Genomic DNA, 24825 nt, shown 5'->3' on the forward strand with positions numbered 1-24825 from the left:
TGGTTTGGCCCAACAGTTGTAGGGGTATAACTCCTCGTTTCTGCAGAAAACCTCCCAGAAAGCAGTGCACTTTGAGGTGGTGTTTAAGGGGCCTTTCGAATGATCAGATGGAGGCATTGCATTGGAAAGGGGGCACAAAAAGTCAAAAGTGATGGGATATCCTACCAATATGCCACCAATACTAAAATGCTAATACCCATTTTACTCAAATAACACAGTTTTCTAGGTCATTATTAGAAGAAATGAAGCTGTAGAATGATCAAGATTGGTGAAAATGGAGCTCTAAAGCGGGCTTTACACGCTACGACATCACTCAAGTGATCTCGTTGGGGTCACGGAATTGGTGACGCACATCCGGTCGCTTTAGTGATGCCGTTGCGTGTGACCCCTATGAGCGATTTTGCATCGTCGCAAAAACGTGCAAAATCGCTCATCGGTGACATGGGGGTCCATTCTCAAATATCGTTACTGCAGCAGTAACGAATTTGTTCCTCGTTCCTGAGGCAGCACACATCGCTCCGTGTGACACCGCAGGAACGAGGAACCTCACCTTACCTGCCTCCCGGCCACAATGCGTAAGGAAGTAGGTGGGCGGGATGTTACGTCCCGCTCATCTCCGCCCCTCCGCTTCTATTGGGCGGCGGTTCAGTGACGCTGCTGTGACGTCGCTGTGACGCTGAACGAACCGCCCCCTTAGAAAGGAGGCAGTTCGCCGGTAACAGCGACTTCGCAGGTAAGGTAAGTAGTGTGACGGATGCGGGCGATGTTGTGCGACACGGGCAGAGATTTGCCCGTGTCGCACAACCGATGGGGGCAGGTACGCACGCTGGCGATATCGGTACCGATATCGCGGTATGTCAAGCGGCCTTAAAATGATCAAGATTGGTGGAAATGAAGCTATAGAATTATTAAGATTGGTGGACATGAAGCTTTAGAATGATCAAGATTGGTGGACATGAAGCTCTAAAATGATCAAGATTGGTGGAAATGAAGCTCTGAATGATCACGATTGGTGGAAATGAAGCTCTAGAATGATCAAGGTTGGTGGACATGAAGCTCTAAAATGATCAAGATTGGTGGAAATGAAGCTCTGAATGATCACGATTGGTGGAAATGAAGCTTTAAAATGATCAAGATTGGTGGAAATAAAGCTCTAAAATGATCAAGATTGGTGGAAATGAAGCTCTAGAATGATCAATGTTGGTGGACATGAAGCTCTAAAATGATCAAGATTGGTAGAAATGAAGCTCTAGAATGATCAAGGTTGGTGGACATGAAGCTCTAAAATGATCAAGATTGGTGGAAATGAAGCTCTGAATGATCACGATTGGTGGAAATGAAGCTTTAAAATGATCAAGATTGGTGGAAATAAAGCTCTAAAATGATCAAGATTGGTGGAAATGAAGCTCTAGAATGATCAATGTTGGTGGACATGAAGCTCTAAAATGATCAAGATTGGTGGAAATGAAGCTCTAGAATGACCAAGGTTGGTGGACATGAAGCGCTAGAATGATTAAGGTAGTGGCTATTCTTCCTTCGTCTTGAATATCTTGGACCACATTAGACCTTATTTATGGAAGGTTATTGGAACCTACGACACTCATCCTACTATAGGAAGTGATGTCAAGCCACACCACCATTTCCAGATCTGAAAGCTTAATGGTCACCCAGTGCCACCTAGCACCAACGTCAAGTTCATCAAAATTGTGCTCTTGTGACAGAACTGAATGAGCAGATCTAATTTTTATGTTGTAGACTAAAATCCTACTACTGATGAAACGTGTGTCATAGATAAGCCCAAATCTGCGATTTTATACAATGATGAAATAATTAAATCTTATCAGAAGGACAAAGATGTTCAAGGTTTTTCCATTTGGCTTCAGAAGACTTTGCCCTTCAACGATATCTCAATATGAATCTGTCCACGTGATACAAGTTTCACATTCCCTGAATTGGCAGAAGCACATCAGACAATAACTGGTCGCCTCCATCAGTCCCCATTAAACGGGGCTTAAGTCTGGGACCAGTTGAGCTTCAGAGGTCACTTCATATGGTCGTTGCCTACAAGGAGTCTTCCTGTCAACTCTTCCGTCGAAGGCTTTATTTCCATTGAGGACTTCAGCTCATGTTTTGAAAACTTCCCATGTGTGGTGGAGAATCAGGCGTACGTATCCCCGGAGTTGAGTGCTGTAATCTCCGAGTCGTCTCCATACTTCCCATTTAAATGTTCACTATTGGACTCATGGGGGTATGGATAAATTGGGACCTCAGTTATGGATGTGGCTGTGTAGGAAGTAGAACGCATCGAACAATGTTCTCTCCTTCTCTGACCCCACTGAGTTTTGTATTGCATCCATTGTCTCTTTAGTGCACCTTGTACCTAGGATACAATAAATAAGAAGGACATGTGTTAAGAGTTAATGAGGTAGAACATTTTGCACTGATTCACATCACAATATATCTTTGTATCGGCCTTAAATTTCGCTTTCTTTTGTAAAGCTTTAGATTCCCCATGTAACCAGAGAGCAAAACCATAACATTTTATCTGAAGCCACCACTAGATGGCGTGGAGTGCAGTTCAACATGTATACATTAAACTCCCATACTCCCTCTAGTGGTGGCTCATAGCAGCTAGAATTTTAAAGAGTAACTAAACTTGTATTTTTTGTATCATTTTGTCCAGCGTGGAAAGTTGGAAACCTATTACAATCTCTTTGTTATAGAATTTGTCTTTATTCTTGTAAGAAAAGGCATAGAAGTGGCTTCCAAAGCCTGGATTTTTCCAGTCTATTTGCTGCCTACAGCTTCATAGATGTCATGAGTGTGCCATGTCCTGATGCTACATCTGAGGTCAGGAGGTCTCAGCGTTTAATTGATCGCAGGTCTTCTGTAGAGCTCACTTGACTGTTATCTTTTTGAGGTACTTTCCCTTCTATGCTGAAGGGGTTAAGGACCCTTTCCCTGCTGGCTGAGATTTCACTTAGCCTCTAGCTGCAGCTTGTTATCATCTTTCTCTTCTGCTATATCTACCCACCCCTGGCTTAACTCCATGCTGCATATAGATTCTCCATACTGACCACGTTGAAGGAGTTTGTCTCTATATAGCTGAAGTGCTCATTCCTACTGCAGCAGCAAAGCTCCCTACTGGAGAAGAGCTATTGTGGCGCCCCTGAGGCTTCCGTCGCCACAGGTCATTGCACCCCATCAGCGGTGTGATGCCCCATTCTGGGAGAAGAAGAGAGTGAACTCCGGTCCCCTGGTAAATCCACACTACACCCATTGCTAGGGACACACAGGACCAGGGAAAGTGGCAGGCAACCCTCCCATGGTGCATACTGAGAGGGGCTGTAAGACCCATCCCTGCTCCCATAGGGTGGTAGCTTAGCAACTGGGGAGGTGGGAGGAGCCACCAGAGAGCAGATAGAGAAAGGAAGGTCAAGTTAGTTTCAGTTTACCTCAGGGAGTGAGAGGAGCAGCATGTAGTTGGAGGAGAAGAACGAGAGAAAGGAGGGAGGAGGAGGCCTGCTGGAGGCAGGCAAGGAGGAGAAGGGAAAGAAAGAAAGAAAGCTCCAAGTCAGACAGGAGCAGAGGAACTGAAAGAGACGCTTCCTGGTGAAGACCCTGGGACCCATAGGTCCAGGTGACACCACGTAGGAACAGAAGGAGTCGCAGGGCCGCGGGTAGTCCTGTAGGTACCACGAGCAGTCCTTGTTGGGTACCGAAGCCGAGGGCCCAGAGGCGCTACGAGTAGCTGCAGGCTGCGGTGGCCTGGTCCACATTGACATCGGTGGAGTGATTAAGCTGCGACAGGGGACGGTCCCTAGAGACTGGAGGAGTTCAAAGACAATCTCCAAACAGTAAAAACCGAGGCCCAGGGACGTTGTAAGCTCCCAGGGCCAGAACCCAGAGCAGACCTTCAGAAAAGGGGTAATCAGCCGACAGGTGACCCCCCAGCCTGGAGGCTGTAGTGGAGGCCAAGCCAGGGCCATCCAAACTCGGGCAAGGCTAGTGAAGACAGCAGAGAAGGAGACACTAAAGAGAAGGGTACCGGATTTCACGCTCTGAATCACCCAGAAGGCGGAGGTCCCTGACAGAGGTTCCAGCAGTCCAAGGGTCCTGCTACCCTGACAAGAACTGTGAGTAAAGAACTGGAACTGCACCTTTGAAGTTGCCTCAGTTATTTCATCTGCATAGACATTTACAAGCACCAACAGTGCCCCGGGCATTGCTCCACCTGTGGGGAGCAGTACCACCATTGCTGCCATCACATCATCCCGGTGGCCTCACACAGCAGCGGCGGCTTATTAGCCGCATACCACAGGTGGCGTCACGAACACAACCATTAACAAGCAAGCCACATATTCAACTGACACCCACCAGGGCCACGGAGCCGGGCCCAGCCACCACTGACTACCACCGGACTAGTCCGGCCCGGCACCGGGTGTCCCACAGCCCTGGGGTGGGCGAGTCACTATATAGCTGAAGTGCTCATTCCTACTGCAGCAGCAAAGCTCCCTACTGGAGAAGAGCTATATAGCTGAAGTGTTCGCTCCTATTACAACAGCAAAGCTCCCTACTAGAGAAGATCTGTATAGCTGAAGTGTTTGTTCCTATTGCAGCAGCAAAGCTCCCTACTAGAGAAGATCTATATAACTGAAGTGTTCATTGCTATTGCAGTAGCAAAGCTCCCTACTAGAGAAGATCTGTATAGCTGAAATGTTCATCTTTTATTGCAGTAGCAAAGCTCCCTACTGGAGAAGATCTGTATAGCTGAAGTGTTTGTTCCTATTGCAGCAGCAAAGCTCCCTACTAGAGAAGAGCTTTATAGCTAAGTGCTTATTCCTATTGCAGCAGCAAAGCTCTCTATTGGAGAAGATCTGTATAGCTGAAATGTTAATTTCTATTGCAGTAGCAAAGCTCCCTACTAGAGAAGATCTATATAGCTGAAGTGTTCGTTCCTTGTGCAGCAGCAAAGCTCCCTATTGGAGAAGATCTGTATAGCTGAAGTGTTCATTCCTATTGCAGCACCAAAGCTCCCTACTGGAGACGATCTATATAGCTGAAGTGTTTGTTCCTATTGCAGCAGCAAAGTTCCCTACTGGAGAATATTTGGAGTCATTTGTTTCCTTGCCTGTTTTGTCTGTGTGTTCCACTTGGTCTCCAGCCCCTTCACTCCCTTGGGAGGGGGGTACATACAGATGGGTTGTGTCTAGGAGTATAGCAAGGTATGGGACCCAGGCATCTCTACCTTTAGGGTTAATCCTGGGGACATTAATAGCTTAGGGACCCCTAGCTTGACGTACAGCACAGGTCCACACTAATCCCTGCTCTGTACCATCACTGGCATGACAATAGATATTGGTATGTACTCAATTGGAGTACAGAGGATGACATTGAAAGGGTCAGCAGTGCACCTGCTCCTCCTCTGAGTGTTGTGCTTATCAGATTATCCCCAAAATTAAGGAGACACGTAATGAATCTTTCACTGCCATCATCTGTACTCCAAATGAGTACATGCAGCAAATAGAATGGCGAAAACTGGGATTCGGAAGACTTTTACATGCATTTATTTTACAGGAAAAAAATCAAATCCCCTATTGAAGTGAATTGCAAAGTTTCATAATTTTTCATGCTGAAAAACATAAAAAAACAGAAAAAAAGTTTCATTAATTTACAACTATAAAAGAGATAGCAAAATGACAGTCTGGTCAGTGCTGAAGATGTAAGGAACCGGGGGAAGACATCACATGGACAGAAGGAGGCGACGAGAGCGGTGCTGCGCGGTGGGACAGGCGAGGGGCCGGGGGACAATACTGCTGGTTTTATAATGTGGAGTCTGGACAGATAATGCACATTCCATATGCACCAAATACATTCACTGGGAATCACATTTTCTGCCTAATTTCAGAGAATCTGTCAGCTTCAAACTTTGGGAGCTTTGCTCTTCTTCCTTGATGATGAGGGAGCTTGGCTATGTCCAGGGCTCTCACAGCCGTGTCTGCGCTCACAGTGGAGTAAGAAGGCGACCGCAGGGGAGAAGTCGTGAATCAGATGGAAATATCCTTACAGCAACTAAAGGAAATCCCTTTATTCTTCAGGACCGCAATCTAACAGGCCGGAGAGGCTAATCAGCAAATATATGACACTTATGTATGTGTACACATAGTGTGTATATACAGTGCCTACAAGTAGTATTCAACCCCCTGCAGATTTAGCAGGTTTACACATTCGGAATTAACTTGGCATTGTGACATTTGGACTGTAGATCAGCCTGGAAGTGTGAAATGCAGCAAAAAAGAATGTTATTTCTTTTTTATTTTTAAATTGTGAAAAGTTTATTCAGAGGGTCATTTATTATTCAACCCCTCAAACCACCAGAATTCTGTTTGGTTCCCCTTAAGAAGTATTTCAGGCACAAAGAACAATGAGCTTCACATGTTTGGATTAATTATCTCTTTTTCCAGCCTTTTCTGACTAATTAAGACCCTCCCCAAACTTGTGAACAGCATTCATACTTGGTCAACATGGGAAAGACAAAGGAGCATTCCAAGGACATCAGAGACAAGATCGTGGAGGGTCACAAGGCTGGCAAGGGGTACAAAACCCTTTCCAAGGAGTTGGGCCTACCTGTCTCCACTGTTGGGAGCATCATCCGGACGTGGAAGGCTTATGGAACTACTGTTAGCCTTCCACGGCCTGGACAGCCTTTGAAAGTTTCCTCCCGTGCCGAGGCCAGGCTTGTCCGAAGAGTCAAGGCTAACCCAAGGACAACAAGGAAGGAACTCCGGGAAGATCTCATGGCAGTGGGGACATTGTTTTTAGTCAATACCATAAGTAACGTACTCCACCGCAATGGTCTCCGTTCCAGACGAGCCCGTAAGGTACCTTTACTTTCAAAGCGTCATGTCAAGGCTCGTCTACAGTTTGCTCATGATCACTTGGAGGACTCTGAGACAGACTGGTTCAAGGTTCTCTGGTCTGATGAGACCAAGATCGAGATCTTTGGTGCCAACCACACACGTGACGTTTGGAGACTGGATGGCACTGCATACGACCACAAGAATACCATCCCTACAGTCAAGCATGGTGGTGGCAGCATCATGCTGTGGGGCTGTTTCTCAGCCAAGGGGCCTGGCCATCTGGTCCGCATCCATGGGAAGATGGATAGCACGGCCTACCTGGAGATTTTGGCCAAGAACCTCTGCTCCTCCATCAAGGATCTTAAGATGGGTCGTCATTTCATCTTCCAAGACAACGACCCAAAGCACACAGCCAAGAAAACCAAGGCCTGGTTCAAGAGGGAAAAAATCAAGGTGTTGCAGTGGCCTAGTCAGTCTCCTGACCTTAACCCAATTGAAAACTTGTGGAAGGAGCTCAAGATTAAAGTCCACATGAGACACCCAAAGAACCTAGATAACTTGGAGAAGATCTGCATGGAGGAGTGGGCCAAGATAACTCCAGAGACCTGTGCCGGCCTGATCAGGTCTTATAAAAGACGATTATTAGCTGTAATTGCAAACAAGGGTTATTCCACAAAATATTAAACCTAGGGGTTGAATAATAATTGACCCACACTTTTATGTTGAAAATTTATTAAAATTTAACTGAGCAACATAACTTGTTGGTTTGTAAGATTTATGCATCTGTTAATAAATCCTGCTCTTGTTTGAAGTTTGCAGACTCTAACTTATCTGCATCTTATCAAACCTGCTAAATCTGCAGGGGGCTGAATACTACTTGTAGGCACTGTACTTGCATCATTTGTATATATGTGTGCAATTTGTATATGTTCATGTTTATGTTTTATAAGGAAATATTATAAATGTGGTATAATTTGTGTGGTAGATTGGCACTATGAATATGTGCATTATAGCGGTACTACATATGTAACAAGTGGTAAACAAGCATGTCTGTACTGCTGATTACATGGTGCGCCATTCATTGGTTTAATATTAGAGGAGCTTGATACAATAAAATAGAGCATCTTGGCACACTACACGAATGTTTGGTGCTGGCTAATATGTCCATGTGTGTGTGCTATAGCACTACTATTTATGTGTGTGTGTATGCCTGTGCTATAGCAGTACTATTTATGTGTGTGTTATAGCAGTAGTATTTGTGTATGTGTGCTATAGTTGTAATATTTATGTGTGTGCTATAACAGTACTTGTTATGGGTGTGCTATAGCAGTACTATTTATATGTGTGCTATAGCAGTACTATTTATATGTGTGCTATAGCAGTACTATTTGTGTATGTTTACTATAGCAGTACTACTTGTGTATGTGTGCTATAGTTGTACTATATATATATATATATGTACTATAGCAGTACCATTTATGTGTGCTATAGCAATACTTTTTTGTGTACTATAGCACTACTATGAACAGTCATATGAAAAAGTTTGGGCACCCCTATTAATGTTAACCTTTTTTCTTTATAACAATTTGGGTTTTTGCTATTTCAGTTTCATATATCTAATAACTGATGGACTGAGTAATATTTCTGGATTGGAATGAGGTTTATTGTACTAACAGAAAATGTGCAATCTGCATTTAAACAAAATTTGACTGGTGCAAATTATGGGCACCCTTATCAATTTCTTGATTTGAACCCTCCTAACTACTTTTTACTGACTTACTAAGGCTAAGTTCACATTTCCGCTAAAATGTATCAGTCACAATCCGCTGCTCTTGTAAACAGCGGAATCCGTTTAGCGGATTCCGCTGCTCCCATAGACTTGTATGAGCAGCGGATTGTGACTGATGATGCTGCGTTGCACCCTCCGCCCGACTGATCAGTCGTGGAACGACTGACCGCCGGGCGGGAGGAACGCAGCATGTAACGTTTTTTGAGCAGCGAGATCCGTCGGATTTCGCTGCGCATGCTCTTTGGCTCCCTGCACACGTCACCAGCTTTGGTTGGTTACCCGATATTTACCCTGGTTACGGTGCAAGGAGCCAGCGCTAAGCGGTGTAGGCCCGTAACCAAGGTAAATATCGGGTAACCAAGGTAAACATCGGGTGCTTTGCTGTTACCCGATATTTAGGCTGGTTACGTGTGCAGGGAGGCCGACACTTCCCCGCTCGGCCCCGCCCCCTCCCGCACTCCGCACATGTATGTACACACACACACACACACACACACACACACACCTGTCCCCAGCCATGCAGACAAGCACTGCCACTGACACCCTCGTCTGGCCCCGCCCCCTGCTCGGCTCCGCCCCCTCCCGCACTTTGCATGTGCACGCACATACATACATACATGCACATACATACATACATGCACATACACACACTCACTCACACATACACTCACCTGTCCCCAGCCATGCAGACCGCAGCACTTCTACTGACATCCTCAGCGTCTGGCCCCGCCCCCCGCTCGGCTCCGCCCCCTCCCGCACTTTGCATGTGCACACACATACATACATACATGCACATACACACACTCACTCACTCACAGATACACTCACCTGTCCCCAGCCATGCAGACCGCAGCACTTCCACTGACATCCTCAGCGCCTGGCCCCGCCCCCTGCTCGGCTCCGCCCCCTCCCGCACTTTGCATGTGCACACACACACATACATACATACATACATGCACATACACACACTCACTCACTCACAGATACACTCACCTGTCCCCAGCCATGCAGACCGCAGCACTTCCACTGACATCCTCAGCGCCTGGCCCCGCCCCCCGCTCGGCTCCGCCCCCTCCCGCACTTTGCATGTGCACACACATACATACATACATGCACATACATACATACATGCACATACACACACTCACTCACACATACACTCACCTGTCCCCAGCCATGCAGACCGCAGCACTTCTACTGACATCCTCAGCGTCTGGCCCCGCCCCCCGCTCGGCTCCGCCCCCTCCCGCACTTTGCATGTGCACACACATACATACATACATGCACATACACACACTCACTCACTCACAGATACACTCACCTGTCCCCAGCCATGCAGACCGCAGCACTTCCACTGACATCCTCAGCGCCTGGCCCCGCCCCCCGCTCGGCTCCGCCCCCTCCCGCACTTTGCATGTGCACACACACACATACATACATACATACATGCACATACACACACTCACTCACTCACAGATACACTCACCTGTCCCCAGCCATGCAGACCGCAGCACTTCTACTGACATCCTCAGCGCCTGGCCCCGCCCCCCGCTCGGCTCCGCCCCCTCCCGCACTTTGCATGTGCACACACATACATACATACATGCACATACATACATACATGCACATACACACACTCACTCACACATACACTCACCTGTCCCCAGCCATGCAGACCGCAGCACTTCTACTGACATCCTCAGCGTCTGGCCCCGCCCCCCGCTCGGCTCCGCCCCCTCCCGCACTTTGCATGTGCACACACATACATACATACATGCACATACACACACTCACTCACTCACAGATACACTCACCTGTCCCCAGCCATGCAGACCGCAGCACTTCTACTGACATCCTCAGCGCCTGGCCCCGCCCCCCGCTCGGCTCCGCCCCCTCCCGCACTTTGCATGTGCACACACATACATACATACATACATGCACATACACACACTCACTCACTCACAGATACACTCACCTGTCCCCAGCCATGCAGACCGCAGCACTTCCACTGACATCCTCAGCGCCTGGCCCCGCCCCCCGCTCGGCTCCGCCCCCTCCCGCATTCAGCATATGTATACACACACACACTCACACACTCACACAGACACACACTCACCTGTCCTGCAGTCACTGCGGCACTGACGTCCTCAGTGCCACGGCCCCGCTCGGCTCCTCCCCTCCCCCCCGAACTCCGCCCCCCGCACACAACGGAATCCGACAAAGAATTCTGTTCTTTGTCATCCGTTGTACAGCGTTGAACAGCGCATCAGTCACATGCGTCAAGCGACGCATGTGACTGATACAAATCAACGGAAATGTGAACTTAGCCTAAAGCACTAAATTAGTTTTGTGACCTCATTGAGCTTTGAACTTCATAGGCAGGTGTATCCAATCATGAGAAAAGGTATTTAAGGTGGCCACTTGCAAGTTGTTCTCCTATTTGAATCTCCTATGAAGAGTGGCATCATGGGCTCCTCAAAACAACTCTCAAATGATCTGAAAACAAAGATTATTCAGCATAGTTGTTCAGGGGAAGGTACAAAAAGTTGTCTCAGAGATTTAAACTGTCAGTTTCCACTGTGAGGAACATAGTAAGGAAATGGAAGAACACAGGTACAGTTCTTGTTAAGCCCAGAAGTGGCAGGCCAAGAAAAATATCAGAAAGGCAGAGAAGAAGAATGGTGAGAACAGTCAAGGACAATCCACAGACCACCTCCAAAGACCTGCAGCATCATCTTGCTGCAGATGGTGTCACTGTGCATCAGTCAACAATACAGCGCACTTTGCACAAGGAGAAGCTGTATGGGAGAGTGATGCGAATGAAGCCGTTTCTGCAAGAATTCCACAAACAGAGTCTCCTGAGGTATGCAAAAGCACATTTGGACAAGCCAGTTACATTTTGGAAGAAGGTCCTGTGGACTGATGAAACAAAGATTGAGTTGTTTGGTCATACAAAAAGGTGTTATGCATGGAGGCAAAAAAACACGGCATTCCAAGAAAAGCACTTGCTACCCACAGTAAAATTTGGTGGAGGTTCCATCATGCTTTGGGGCTGTGTGGCCAATGCCGGCACCGGGAATCTTGTTAAAGTTGAGGGTCGCATGGATTCAACTCAGTATCAGCAGATTCTTGACAATAATGTGCAAGAATCAGTGACGAAGTTGAAGTTAGGCAGGGGATGGATATTTCAGCAAGACAATGATCCAAAACACCGCTCCAAATCTACTCAGGCATTCATGCAGAGGAATAATTACAATGTTCTGGAATGGCCATCCCGGTCCCCAGACCTGAATATCATTGAACATCTGTGGGATGATGTGAAGCGGCTGTCCATGCTCGGCGACCATCAAACTTAACTGAACTGGAATTGTTCTGTAAACAGGAATGGTCAAATCTACCTTCATCCAGGATCCAGGAACTCATTAAAAGCTACAGGAAGCGACTAGAGGCTGTGATTTTTGCAAAAGGAGGATCTACAAAATATTAATGTCACTTTTATGTTGAGGTGCCCATACTTTTGCACCGGTCAAATTTTGTTTAAATGCGGATTGCACATTTTCTGTTAGTACAATAAACCTCATTTCAATCCAGAAATATTACTCAGTCCATCAGTTATTAGATATATGAAACTGAAATAGCAAAACCCCAAATTGTTATAAAGAAAAAGATTAACATTAATAGGGGTGCGCAAACTTTTTCATATGACTGTATGTTTGTGCTATTGCAGCACTAATTGTAAATGTGTGCTATAGCAGTACTTTTTATGCATGTGCAGAAGCGGTAATATATATGTATGCTAAAGCAGTACTATTTATATGCATGCAATAGTAATACTATTTATATGTGTTTCACTACTGTATATTTATGTGTGTGCTATAGCGGTACCATTTATTTATACATTATATTGGTACTATGTGTGTAGTACAGTGGTACTAATGTGCATACTGTAGTGGTACTAATTATATGCATACCAGTACTATTTATGTGTGTGCTACTCAAGTACTATATGAGTGTAGCATAATGGTACTATTTAAGTTTGTGACATAGAAGTACTATTCATATCTATGCACTGCAATGCTATTTATGTGTGCGTGCTATTGTGGTAGTGTTTACATGCATGCTATAGCAGTACTATTCATGTGCATGCTAGATAGGTACAATTTATGTGTGTGGCCTAGTTGCACTATTTATGTGTGTGTCATCATAGTAAAATTTGTGTATGACATTGCGGTATTATTTATGTGTGTGCTACTACAGTACTATTTATTGACATGCTTTAGTGGTTCTATGCATGTGTGTACTATAGCGGTACTATATGTGTATGGCATATTGGTACTATTTGTGCATGTTTGTAACTATACTAGTTGTGTGCGGCATAGTGGTACTATTTATGTGTGTGCTACTACAGTTCTATTTATACATATTCTTTAGTGATTCTATGCATGTGTGCACTACAGCACTACTATGTGTGTATGGCATATCAGTACTATGTATGTATGGCATATCAGTACTATGTGTGTATGGCATATCAGTACTATGTGTGTATGTTTGCAGCTGTACTATTTATGTGTACAGGATAGCGGTGCTATTTATGTGCATGATATAATGGTACTATTTATGTATCACTGATCAATTCCGATTCTTACTGTGGTTTTGCCTTTGTAAATGGAATTACGTTTTAACACTTTTGCGGTGCACATTTGCAGTATTATTCTAAAAGGTATGGGTTTCTCTTCGTCTTGTATCTGCCAGTCTGTATATGTCGCTGTATGATTATTACCTTCTTTTATTGTCTTTGCTGTACATGATGATAGGGGCAATCCTCTTGCTCAAGCACAATGGCTTCCCCCGTAATCATGGACAGAAAAGAAAACTGCTACGATCCATAAATAAAAACAGATTAGAAGAAAAATAAGAAAATGTTGTAGAATTTCTGCTTCTTCCAATATTACATTTTTGTGAATCAGTAAAATGCCTCGAGTCATTAATGTGCAACCAAAGGTGAAAAAACAATTGTGACACAGTCTGTAATTCTTCATGGAAATAAAAAATAAAGCCGGGCAGGCGAGTTATTTTCTTTTGAAGGTAATTGAAGTCACTCTGATCCTGGAAGAAATGCAGAAAATGTCTTTTGCCATGCTAAAAAGCTATAATGCCGGAGAAAAGCTCAAAATACGCAATTGGTTTTGTTACTTTTACATTTTCTTTAAATTGAAGCTAACAGCTGATTTATGCTGCCCGAATCCACATCTGGCTCCGTTATTCCAATCATCGCCTTTTAGAAAGCCATGCCATGATGACAGAAATAGCGTGACTATTCCAAGAGGCACATCCACCTATTTATTTATTTTTCATTTTTGATATACAGTATATATTTTTATTTTTTATTTCATTTTATATATTTTTTTATTATTATTTTGTATCATTATTATTATTATTTTCATTATTATTTTTCATATCATAATCTCTATTAAAAATTAAAATTAGAAATCTTGCAATTTTCGTATTGGCCACTGGAGCTACTCCACACTTATTTCACGCTAATGTCATGAGTGTGTCATTAGCGTGAAATAAGGGAATCTAGAATCAGAGGGTCACAGCGTTTAGTTGATCACAGATCCTGTTAATCTCAGCTGCAGCCTCGCCCTTCTGCTATATAAATCTCCTCCTTAATCTCTCTTATGCTGGCTATAGTTCATTCTATGCTGACCTGTGAAGTAGCTGTCTCTGGAGAAAGCTGTGGAATGGTAATCTTTCCACTTACTGCTGAAGGGGTTAAGGTAAGATTCTTCTCTATCCTGCTGAGATTGACTTGTAGCTGTTAATCTCAGTTGCAGCCATGCACTTCTAATACATAAATCGCCTCCTTATTCTCTCTATGCAAGCTATAGTTCATTCTATGCTGACCTGTGAAGGAGCTGTCTCTGGAGCAAGCTGTGGAATGGTCATCTTTTCACTCACTGCTGAAGGGGGTAAGGTTTATTTTCTATCCTGCCGAGATTGACTTGTAGCTGTTAATCTCAGCTGCAGCCATGCACTTCTAATACATAAATCTCCTCCTTATTCTCTCTATGCCAGCTATAGCTCATTCTATGCTGACCTGTGAAGGAGCTGTCTCTGCAGAACGCTGTGGTGATTTTTCCACTCAGTGCTGAAGGGGTTTAGGTTTCTTTTCTATCCTGCTGAGATTGACATATAGTTGTTAATCTCAGCTGCAGCCATGCACTTCCAATACATAAATCTCCTCCTTATTCTTTCTATGTCAGCTATAGTTCATTCTATGCTGACCTGTGAAGGAGCTGTCTCTGGAAAAAGCTATGGTGATCTTTCCTTTCAGTGCTGAAGGGGTTACGGTTTCTTTTCTACTTCAAAAATATAAGAAAAAGCAGACAAGTCACCGGTCAGTGGAAAACATTCAAGGGACTTTTAATCTTCAGGCATGTAGGGGAGGGGTAGGGATGGATGCACACAAACGACGGCCGTTTCACAGACCGGTGAGTTGCCTGCTTTTTTTTATATTTTTGAAGTTCATATCTCCTGGATCTTTGCAGTGCACCACATGGAGTGGATTCACCTTGGCACTTGTTTGTTCAGCGTAATACAGCGCTACAACTAAGCAGGTCTTCACGTTGTTCTGCCTGACTCACACCAGGGAATAGTGCCCGGTGTTTTTTTATTCTTAAAATTGTGAAGGTTTCTTTGCTATCCTGCTGAGATAGACTTGAAGCTGTTAATCTCAGTTGCAGCCACACCCTTCTGCTATATAAACCCACTTCTTACTCTCTCTTATACCGGTTATAGTTCATTCTATGCTGACCTGTGAAGGAGTTGTCTCTGGAGAAAGCTGTGGTGATCTTTCCAGCATATGCGGTGGAGTTCCTGTCTGGAGAAGAACTGGAGTTTTTGTTGAATCTGTCTCCCTTGTTTGTCTCACCTTCCTCGTGTTGTCTTTATGTTGGTAGTAAGACTAATGTCTTGATGGCCTGCACACTAGTCAGGACTAGTCCAGGGTCAACCAGGGCCTAGGCACTTGATCAAGCACGGGGGTAAGGACCTGTTTATGGATATTAAGGAGCTCAGGGATCAGCGACAGGTTAGTTAGGTGGTGACACCTCTCCCCTCTCCTTAACGTCAGGGCCTTCTTTTAAATCTTCTCTGGTTCACCCCGCCTCCAGTGCAGCACGCCGAGCGTTCCATCACTCCACCGTGACAAATAATAAGCATGTGAAAAAACCATTGTGAAGAGAGGGGGAGTATCATCAGATGTGACATTGCATATTGTAACTCGTGGCTCCTGTAGCTGTGTAACTGTCATTGTTAGCCAGTTATGATAATGAGACTGCTGAAAATTCTCCTTGAAATAACAATTAGTATGAATCTAAAATATCCTCAGCTGCCAGTGTGAAAATTGCAATATTACTACCTTTGTTTTTTTAATTCAGATATGAAAAAACAACATAGCCAAAAAGTGTTCTACCAGCACATACATACATGCTACACAAAAACCCAATTTAAGCAAAAGTCATTTTCTGATGATCACTCCCTTTATAGAGCCGTGTAAAGAGAGTGCAGCAGGAGCAGACATGGCAGACAGCTTCATAGAGGTTAACAATGAACATAAATGTGATGAGGGTCCATTAATTGTGTAGGGACCGGCTAGTGGTCACTGAACTGTGTCTGGTCAGCGACTGCCACAGTCTCATCAAAGATTATGATTAGGTATCAACACCTTTGTCTGAAATGACCAAAATAGTACTTTAAAATTTGGCCCTAAAGAATAATCGGAGCTTAAGACTTTGTTGACCTGTGATCCATTGTCATGCCAGAGCATACACATGCTCAGCTTGCAGTGCAACACAAGGGTGACAATGGGAAATTACACCTGCAACTCACCTGAGCCTGTACCCTATGCTTCCCATACAGGGTTCCTATACAGGTCCTCCCCCCTATCACCGTCACAAGCCTAGGCCCTCGCTTGTCTTAAACTCACCCTGGCTAGTGAGGAGGCTCGCAAAACACTAGTCTCACCACTGCTGTAATACAACACAAGGTAAAGGAGACAGACCGAGGGAAAATTGACACAAAAAGGAAAACACTTCCAACTCCTCCAATGCAGCTAAACACCACAGCTTCAATAGTCACGACTCCTCAGCTTCTTCCAGAGACAGGCTCCTTCCAAAGTGGTCAGCATAGAATGAGAATCTATAACCGACATCAGATGGTAAGACATTTTAAAGAGAAGGGGATTGGTTACAAAAGTGCTGCACCTGAGATTAAGGCTACAAAGGACAGCCAGATAGGAAAGAGTCCTTAACCCCTACAGCACTGAAAGAAATTAGATTCACTCAAATACAAGTTGTAGACTTGCAAACAAATTTTCTTGGTCAGTTCAGATCAGTTTTAAAGAATAAAACAATATTTTTTTTCAGTCACGCTTTTCCAAGAAACCTGAGAAACCATTAAGGCCGGGTACACTTATCCGGCTTTTCGCCAGTTTGACGGATGCGGCGCACGCCAGTACAGTGTATACAGTACACTGGCAGCGCAGCAAGCGCCGGTTACATGCTGTCATGTGACCGGAGTATGTGACCCGGAAGTTACGGTGCTGCCACTGTACTGTATCACACTGTACTGGCGTGCGCCGCATCCGTCAAACTGGCGAAAAGCCGAATATATGTACCCGGCCTAACAGACCTACCTAAAAAAAACAAAAATAGGTCATTTCAATCCTAAAAGCCTGGTCATGTTGATTTCTAGTAATATTTTTTTTTTTTATAAAAAACAGAATATAATAACTGACAATTAATATTATCGCTGTTATCTTGTTATACATTTTTGAATGTTTCGGTTGATGTATTTTTGAATTCAAATTTTTTTTAAGATTTTGAATTTCCATTTTATCAGTTAGAGAATTTTTGAAAAAAAAATAAAGAGTTTTACATGGGGAATACATCTAGAAATAGTAACATTCCAGGACAATCAGTTCTTTATAATTCTATTAACACCTAGTTTGTGATTAATAATACATGAAATTTGGAGTTTATTCCGTTTTTTTTCAATCGGTCTTGTTGGCCAATAGTGAAAAAGCTACAAATTCGGTATTGCGATAACACCGCGTGTCGCCCTGATACCGGAGCAGTCACTTAGCGGAACAATGAGAGCTTTATCTATATTCTGTGTCCTCTCTTTCTAGACACAGACGAGGTCGTCCTGTTCTCCGGTTGCCATGTCTGACATTTTCTGCGGATACAATGTACCTGCTTAGATGCAAACGTTGTCCAAAAATGTAACCAAAGTGATTTACACTCATCAAAATACAATACGATTCTTCCAGTAGCAATGATCACAGCGGAACGGTATCACAAAACATGTCCTCATCAATTCACAACATGACTTTTTTTTCTTTTTTTTAAAGGGAATCATCAGTTTTTTGTTATGTAATTTGAGAGCAGCATGATGTAGGTACCTGATTCCAGCTATGTGTCACTTACTGGGCCGTGTGTTGCTGTTTAAATAAAATAAGTGTTTTATGAGCAAGAGATTATCATTAGGTGTCTTGTGCCTCCTGGTCCAACCTTACCCCAAAAACTGATGAGCAAGTTTCTGCCTATGCACAGTGTAGACAGAAAGATGCCAATCAGTGGTGTGGGTGGGGCTATAAACAATCAATGGTGTGGGCAGGGTTATACATAATTATGGCTGTGGGCGGGGTTATGCACAGTGGTGTGGGCATGGTCATACGCAATCGGGTTTGGGTGCTGTTATATACAATCAGTGGTGTGGGCGGGGTTATACACAATCAGTGATGTGGGCGGGGTTATACACAATCAGTGGTGTGGGCGGAGTTATGCACAATCAGTGGTGGGGCCGGGGTTATACAGAGTGGTGGGGCGGGGTTATACATAATCAGTGGTGGGGCTGGATTATGCACAATCAGTGGTAGGGGTGGGGTTATACACAGTGGTGTGGGCAGGGTCATACACAATTGGGTGTGGGCAGGGTTATATACAATCAATGGTATGGGCAGGGCTATACACAATCAGTGGTGTAGGCGGGGTTATGCACAATCACTGGTGGGGCGGGGTTATATATTATCAGTCGTGTGGGCGGGGTTATACACAGCTCAGCATTCTGAGCTCTACTAGATCTGCAGCAGAGAAAACTGTGATTCTATCACAACTGCTGCACCCAGTAAGCTAAGTGATACATCCCTGGAATCAGGCTCTCTGTCCCTACATCAAGCTGCTTTCAGATGAGGTAGGAAAAATACGCTTCATGTGTGAACATACCCCAGGTAAGCCCAAAGTCTGACATATGAGCTTTTTAAAACACGCATAACCCCATAATTACTGGGAATGGCAAATTTTGGGGAGTAATGGGTGTTAAAGGTCACAACATTTGTTACAATTGGTATTTTGTGACTTTTTTTCAGACCTAACACAATTTGAGTGTTCTATCATTGAGCAACAAAGTTATGATGATACAGAATGAATGGAGCGGAGTTGGGCCCGTTGGAGGGGGTCCTGTTCTTGGGAATTATGGTTCTCCCAGTGGTCAGACCCCAGCAATTGGGAAAGGGTTAGGGGGTACCTTACAATCTTGACACAAACCCACTAAATGATAAGATGTTGATTGTCTACAGCCACCATTAGGGGGAGCTTACAGGGTGGATTGTTGGGGGCATCACCGGGACGAGTGGGGGTGCATTTCAGGGTTGGGGAGGGTTGGATTGGGGGGGGGTAAACATCCCCCAAAAATGTTGACAATTATACAACTAACAATTTAGAATGAGGCATTATATATAAAATAAAGAGCTCTTACCTCCCCATTAAAGAAACAGAAAATTGTAGCAACAAGTAATCCCTTAAAAAGAAAGAAAACAGTATCTATTACTCTCATCATCATAAAGAGACAGATGTGTAATGGTTAATTTCTCTTTCTATTGTATTAATAAGAGGATCAGTTAGTATACAAAGCACAGTTAGCTAAAAGTGGCACTTAAAGGGTTATTTCCATTTTTTTATAAATGAGTGTTGTGGGATACTACTTGTAAATACAAGCACTTTTGTAATTTACGTCTTATTAAAATTTTCAGCCGTTCTTGAGATATTAACACTTTCCTTTTGTTTACACTTCGTTGCCTTGGAGACCGACCTCCGCTACTTGACAGCATAACATGTGCAGTGCTTATAACCCCTGGCAAAAATTCTGGAATCACCCTGTAAATTTTCATTCCCAAAACTAACACCTGCATCAAATAAGAGCTGCTCGTTAGCCTGCATCTAAAAGGGAATGATCACACCTTGGAGAGCTGTTGCACCAAGTGGACTGACATGAATCCTGACTCCAACACGAGAGCTGTCAATTGAAACAAAGGAGAGGATTATCAAACTCTTAAAAGAGGGTAAATCATCACGCAATGTTGCAAAAGATGTTGGTTGTTCACAGTCAGCTGTGCCTAACATCTGGACCAAATACAAACAACATGGGAAGGTTGTTAAAGGCAAACATACTGGTAGACCAAGGAAAACATCAAAGCGTCAAGACAGGAAACTTAAATCAATATGTCTCCAAAACAGGAAATGCACAACAAAACAAATGAGGAATGAATGGGAGGAAACTGGAGTCAATGTCTGTGACCGAACTGTAAGAAACCGCCTAAAGGGAATGGGATTTACATACAGTAAAGCTAAACAATAAAAAGATGACTGCCTGAAGAGAACATGTAAATTTCTACAGTCATTGATGATATGGGGCTGCATGACAGGTAAAGGCACGGGGGAGATGGCTGTCATTACAGCTTCAATAAATGCCCAAGTTTACATTGAAATTTTGGACACTTTTCTTATCCCATCAATTGAAAGGATGTTTGGGGATGATGAAATCATTTATCAAGATGATAATGTATCCTGCCATAGAGCAAAAACTGTGAAAATATTCCTTGAAAGAAGACACATAAGGTGAATGACATGGCCTGCAAATAGTCCGGATCTCAATCCAAATGAAAATCTTTGGTGGAAGTTGAAGAAAATGGTCCATGACAAGGCTCCAACCTGCAAAGCTGATCTGGCAACAGCAATCAGAGAAAGTTGGAGCCAGATTGATGAAGAGTGCTGTTTGTCACTCATTAGTCCATGCCTCAGAGACTGCAAGCTGTTATAAAAGCCAGAGGTGGTGCAACAAAATACTAGTGATGTACTATAGGAGGGTTCTTTTGTTTGGTTTTCCTGATTCCATAATTTTTTCTTCATAATTGAGTGATTCCATAATTTTTCCCCCTGTCTGGTCTTGAAAAGTAACTTACTGGCTGCACATTAAGTTTTCAGGATTTTTTTTAGTGTTTCTTAAAGTCAGAAAAGTGACATTTGAAATGACTTTAGTTTTGTGCCGTCTGTGATCGGCTTTTTTTAAACAAAAGTAAACAACTGAATGAACATCCTCCGAGCCAGGGGAGGCCAGAATTCTTGCCAGTGCAATCACTATTTCGAAGCTGGTCAGAATCGCTGGAGCCTCTCTGTTACCTCCTAATCACCAACCAGCTTCCGCACAAGCTAGACAGCCGCGGTGGTCGGTATCTTAGGCAACGAGTTGTAAACAAAAGTGCTCATATCTCAAGAATGGCTGCAAATTTTAATAAGCAGTAAATTGCAAAAGTGCTTGTTTTCTGAAGTTTTATCCAACAATATACATCTATGAAGTTGGGAATATCACTTTAAATGGGTCTATGAAAAGTGTGCCACCATTATCTATAGGTTGTGTCAGGCATTACAGCTCAGCCAACTTCAAATGAATACATGCAATATAACCTATGGGCTAGAGTGGCACTTTTTCTGCCCCAAAAAACACAGCAGACCCTTTTTTACTAATCTTCAACCATGTAAATGGATATTTCCAATTTAAGAGGGGAGAAAAAAAGACAAAATTAATTCTGTCAGCGATGTACTGCTTGGTGTAACGGGGAGATAAAGATGTTACAGGGGCTCCTCGGCTGACCTTAAGACTGGGATCCCTGTGCTGTCCTTTATCCCGATATACTTAAAGGTAGTCAGGGTCGAGCCTCCAACGTGGCCCTGTCTCCTGTCCTGGCCCTGATGACTATGTCCCTAGCACTCATGGGACAGACCGGGATGGAGATCCCAAGAACCCACCAGTAAAGAATGACTAACAGGGGTAAAACAAAACTCATACACACCAAAAACCTGGGGATAACCAAAAGTGTATGGGATAAGGGTACAAAGGAAAGGGGGTAGTAGAATAGCTCACAACAATCACAGATGATAGCAGCAGCAGTAAGAGCTCATCCTCTGTGCTCCAGGGCTAGCTCCTAACTGAATAGAATAACCAGCAACCTCCATAGGAAGCAGAGGGACTAACTACAGCCCAGAAGTGTCTAACTGAAGACAGCTGAGCAAGTCTGCTGCTGCACCAGGGGAGGGATTAACCCAGTGGCGTAGAGAAGGGGGGGCGGAGGGGGCGGTCCACCCCAGGCGGCACATGTCAGGGGGGCCAGTATTTTGGGGGTAAAAAATAAAAAATAGAAAAACATAGAAGAAATAATAATTGTTGATTAACCTCTTAACAACCCATAACATACTGGGTACATCATGGTGACCTGGTACTTAACGACCCATGACATACCCAGTACGTCATGGTGAAATCGCGGCCCCGGAGCCTCGGTGGCTGCGATCGGTGTGCAAAAAGCTTAGATTCGGGGAGGAGGGGACCTCTGCCTGACCTCAGGAGGGGTGGTGTCTCACCCCCGGACCTACGGAGGCTGTGATTGGCTGACGAACGCCGCTCAGCCAATCACAGCCACTGTGATATTTCAGCCATTGAAAATAGCTGAAACATTGAAATCCAGCCATGATCAGTTCAGCTATAGCACTGATCACTGGCTAGAGCTGGGTGAACTTTGTCACCGCCCCCAGCTCTGATTGGAGAGATTAGCCTTGTGACCGATCTCTCCAATCACCTTGGATATGGGGCCGGTGACCTGTAGGTGACCACTCCCCTCAGCTTCACTTCATCCGTGAAAGCTGAGGAGAGTGATCCCTGCATGTGCCATTTGGTAAGTGCCCCCGATCCAGCACTGCCCTCAATCAGCCCCCGATCCACCGCTGCCCCCCGCCACTGCCCCCTTTCAGCCGCGCCGCCACAGCAGTAGTCACCGCCCCCGATCCACCGCCGCTACTGCCTCCGATCTGCCACCGCCCTCCTCCATTTGCTGCCCCCCCTCCATCCGCCACCGCTCTCCCCATCAGTTGCTGCCCCCCTACATTCGCCACCGCTCTCCCCATCACGCGCTGCCCCCGTCCATCCGTCACGTAATACCCAAGAAAGCCAAGTTCTATATATTCTGGATTATCGATGGCCAACGGAGGGGGGCGGCAAATTTGACGACCGCCACGGGCGGCAAAAGCAGTTGCTATGCCACTGGATTAACCCTTAAATGCCCAAAGGAAAAAAAGCAATGATTAAATGTGCATAGTCTCAGATGGTAAATGAAAACGCTAACCCTTAATCTTTTGCTATTTAAAGAGCGGGAGCAAAACAAGTCTGTGCATTAGATCTAGGCAGTCTCTTGTACTGCTTGTGCACTTGGTGATATCTAACACTGAATACTGTGTACGTAGTGACTGGAAATAAGAAAAATTACAGTTGAATATGAAAGTTACCTGATAATGCATCAATATGTGCATAATATAATCATAGATTTCTCCTGCAAGTCGATTCTCCGGCCTCCATGGAAAGATGACAAACTGGATGCCCAACAGCGGCACCAGAATTAAGGTAGCCCTTACGGCTTTCATGTACATGTTGGACTCTGCGCGGTGAGTGTCCCGTAACTTTGTCACAAGGACGAGTACAATGTTCAGGAGAAAGAACAAGTTGACCTGTAATGACATGAATTCAGCATCAATGTGTATTCCATGTGATGAGCAATACATGGCTGTGACATAGTTCTCCATCACCATCGCTAGAGGAACCTTATTGTAACGTCTGCCCTTGACCACAGACTCAGGATGACTGTCACGGACAGACTAAAGGCTACTTTACACGCTGCGATATCGGTCCCTATATCGCTAGTGTGGGTACCCGCCCCCATCTGTTGTGCAACACGGGCAAATCGCTGCCCGTGCCGCACAACATCGCGCAGACCCGTCACACATACTTACCTGCCCGGCGACATCGCTGTGACCGGCGAACCGCCTCCTTTCTAAGGGGGCGTTCCGTGCGGCGTCACAGCGACGTCACTGAGCGGCCGACCAATAGAAGCGGAGATGAGTGGCCGGAACATCCCGCCCACCTCCTTCCTTCCTCATAGCGGCCGGGAGGCAGGTAAGGAGAGGTTCCTCGTTCCTGCGGCGTCACACGGAGCGATGTGTGCTGCCGCAGGAGCGACGAACTACATTGTTACTGCTGCAGTAACGATAATCGAGAATGGACCCCCATGTCACCGATGAGCGATTTTGCACATTTTTGCAACGATGCAAAATCGCTCATCGGTGTCACACGCAGCAACATCGCTAATGCGGCCGGATGTGCGTCACAAATTCCGTGACCCCAACGACTCCGCATTAGCGATGTCGCAGCGTGTAAAGCCCCCTTTAGGCTAGCCACCAATTCGACAGGATCTCAAAAAGCCTGAAACCCTTTAACCCCTATACAGGGATTTGGAATTACACAAGGTCCAAGAGATCGCTGCCTATGGATGGCTGAAATCCAGGAAAGAGTGGTCATCAGGCAGGGTCCAAACCAGTAGGCACAAAAAGGGACAAAATCAGCAGAGGTCAAAACAGAAGATGGCAGTGAGGTACAAAAACGGCAGGCAGGAGAGTAGTCAATGAGCAGGCAGGGGTCAAAAAACAGGCATCAATAGTCAGAACAGGAACCAGAAATAAGCAGGAATACAAAACTATCTCTGGCAATGACCAGCAGACAGGAGGGAGAATTAGAAGGGTGTGGTGTCATCCACTGGCTGTAGCTGAATGGTGGTAACTTCAGTTGGAAGACATACGCCACTGAGCTTAGTGTATGAGCGGAGCCTGAGCCCACCAGAGCCACTGGCACTGACTCTCCTATCACCAGCACAGTCCATGGTGGAAATACGGTGGCACCTGTTGACCGAAGCTGAAGTTGCAGGAGCGGTTTCCGGTGAGAGTGACACTTATAAGC

At 44.9% G+C, this 24825-nt stretch overlaps 1 protein-coding gene across 1 annotated transcript in view; it reads right to left on the bottom strand.

The window, feature by feature from the left end:
- Positions 1-811: 811 nt before the first annotated feature.
- The window catches only part of CALCR (calcitonin receptor), a 314575-nt gene continuing 290561 nt past the window's right edge, over positions 812-24825 (bottom strand). Inside the window, exons 11-13 of the mRNA XM_075315660.1 lie at positions 23325-23543; positions 19471-19512; positions 812-2380 (exon numbers count right to left, since the gene is read on the bottom strand). Coding sequence (XP_075171775.1) covers positions 2159-2380; positions 19471-19512; positions 23325-23543 — 483 coding nt within the window. The 3' untranslated portion in view covers positions 812-2158. The remainder of the gene's footprint in view (positions 2381-19470; positions 19513-23324; positions 23544-24825) is intronic.

Source organism: Anomaloglossus baeobatrachus, chromosome 6 (assembly GCF_048569485.1).
Source record: "Anomaloglossus baeobatrachus isolate aAnoBae1 chromosome 6, aAnoBae1.hap1, whole genome shotgun sequence".
In the NCBI taxonomy this organism is placed as follows: Eukaryota; Metazoa; Chordata; class Amphibia; order Anura; family Aromobatidae; genus Anomaloglossus; species Anomaloglossus baeobatrachus.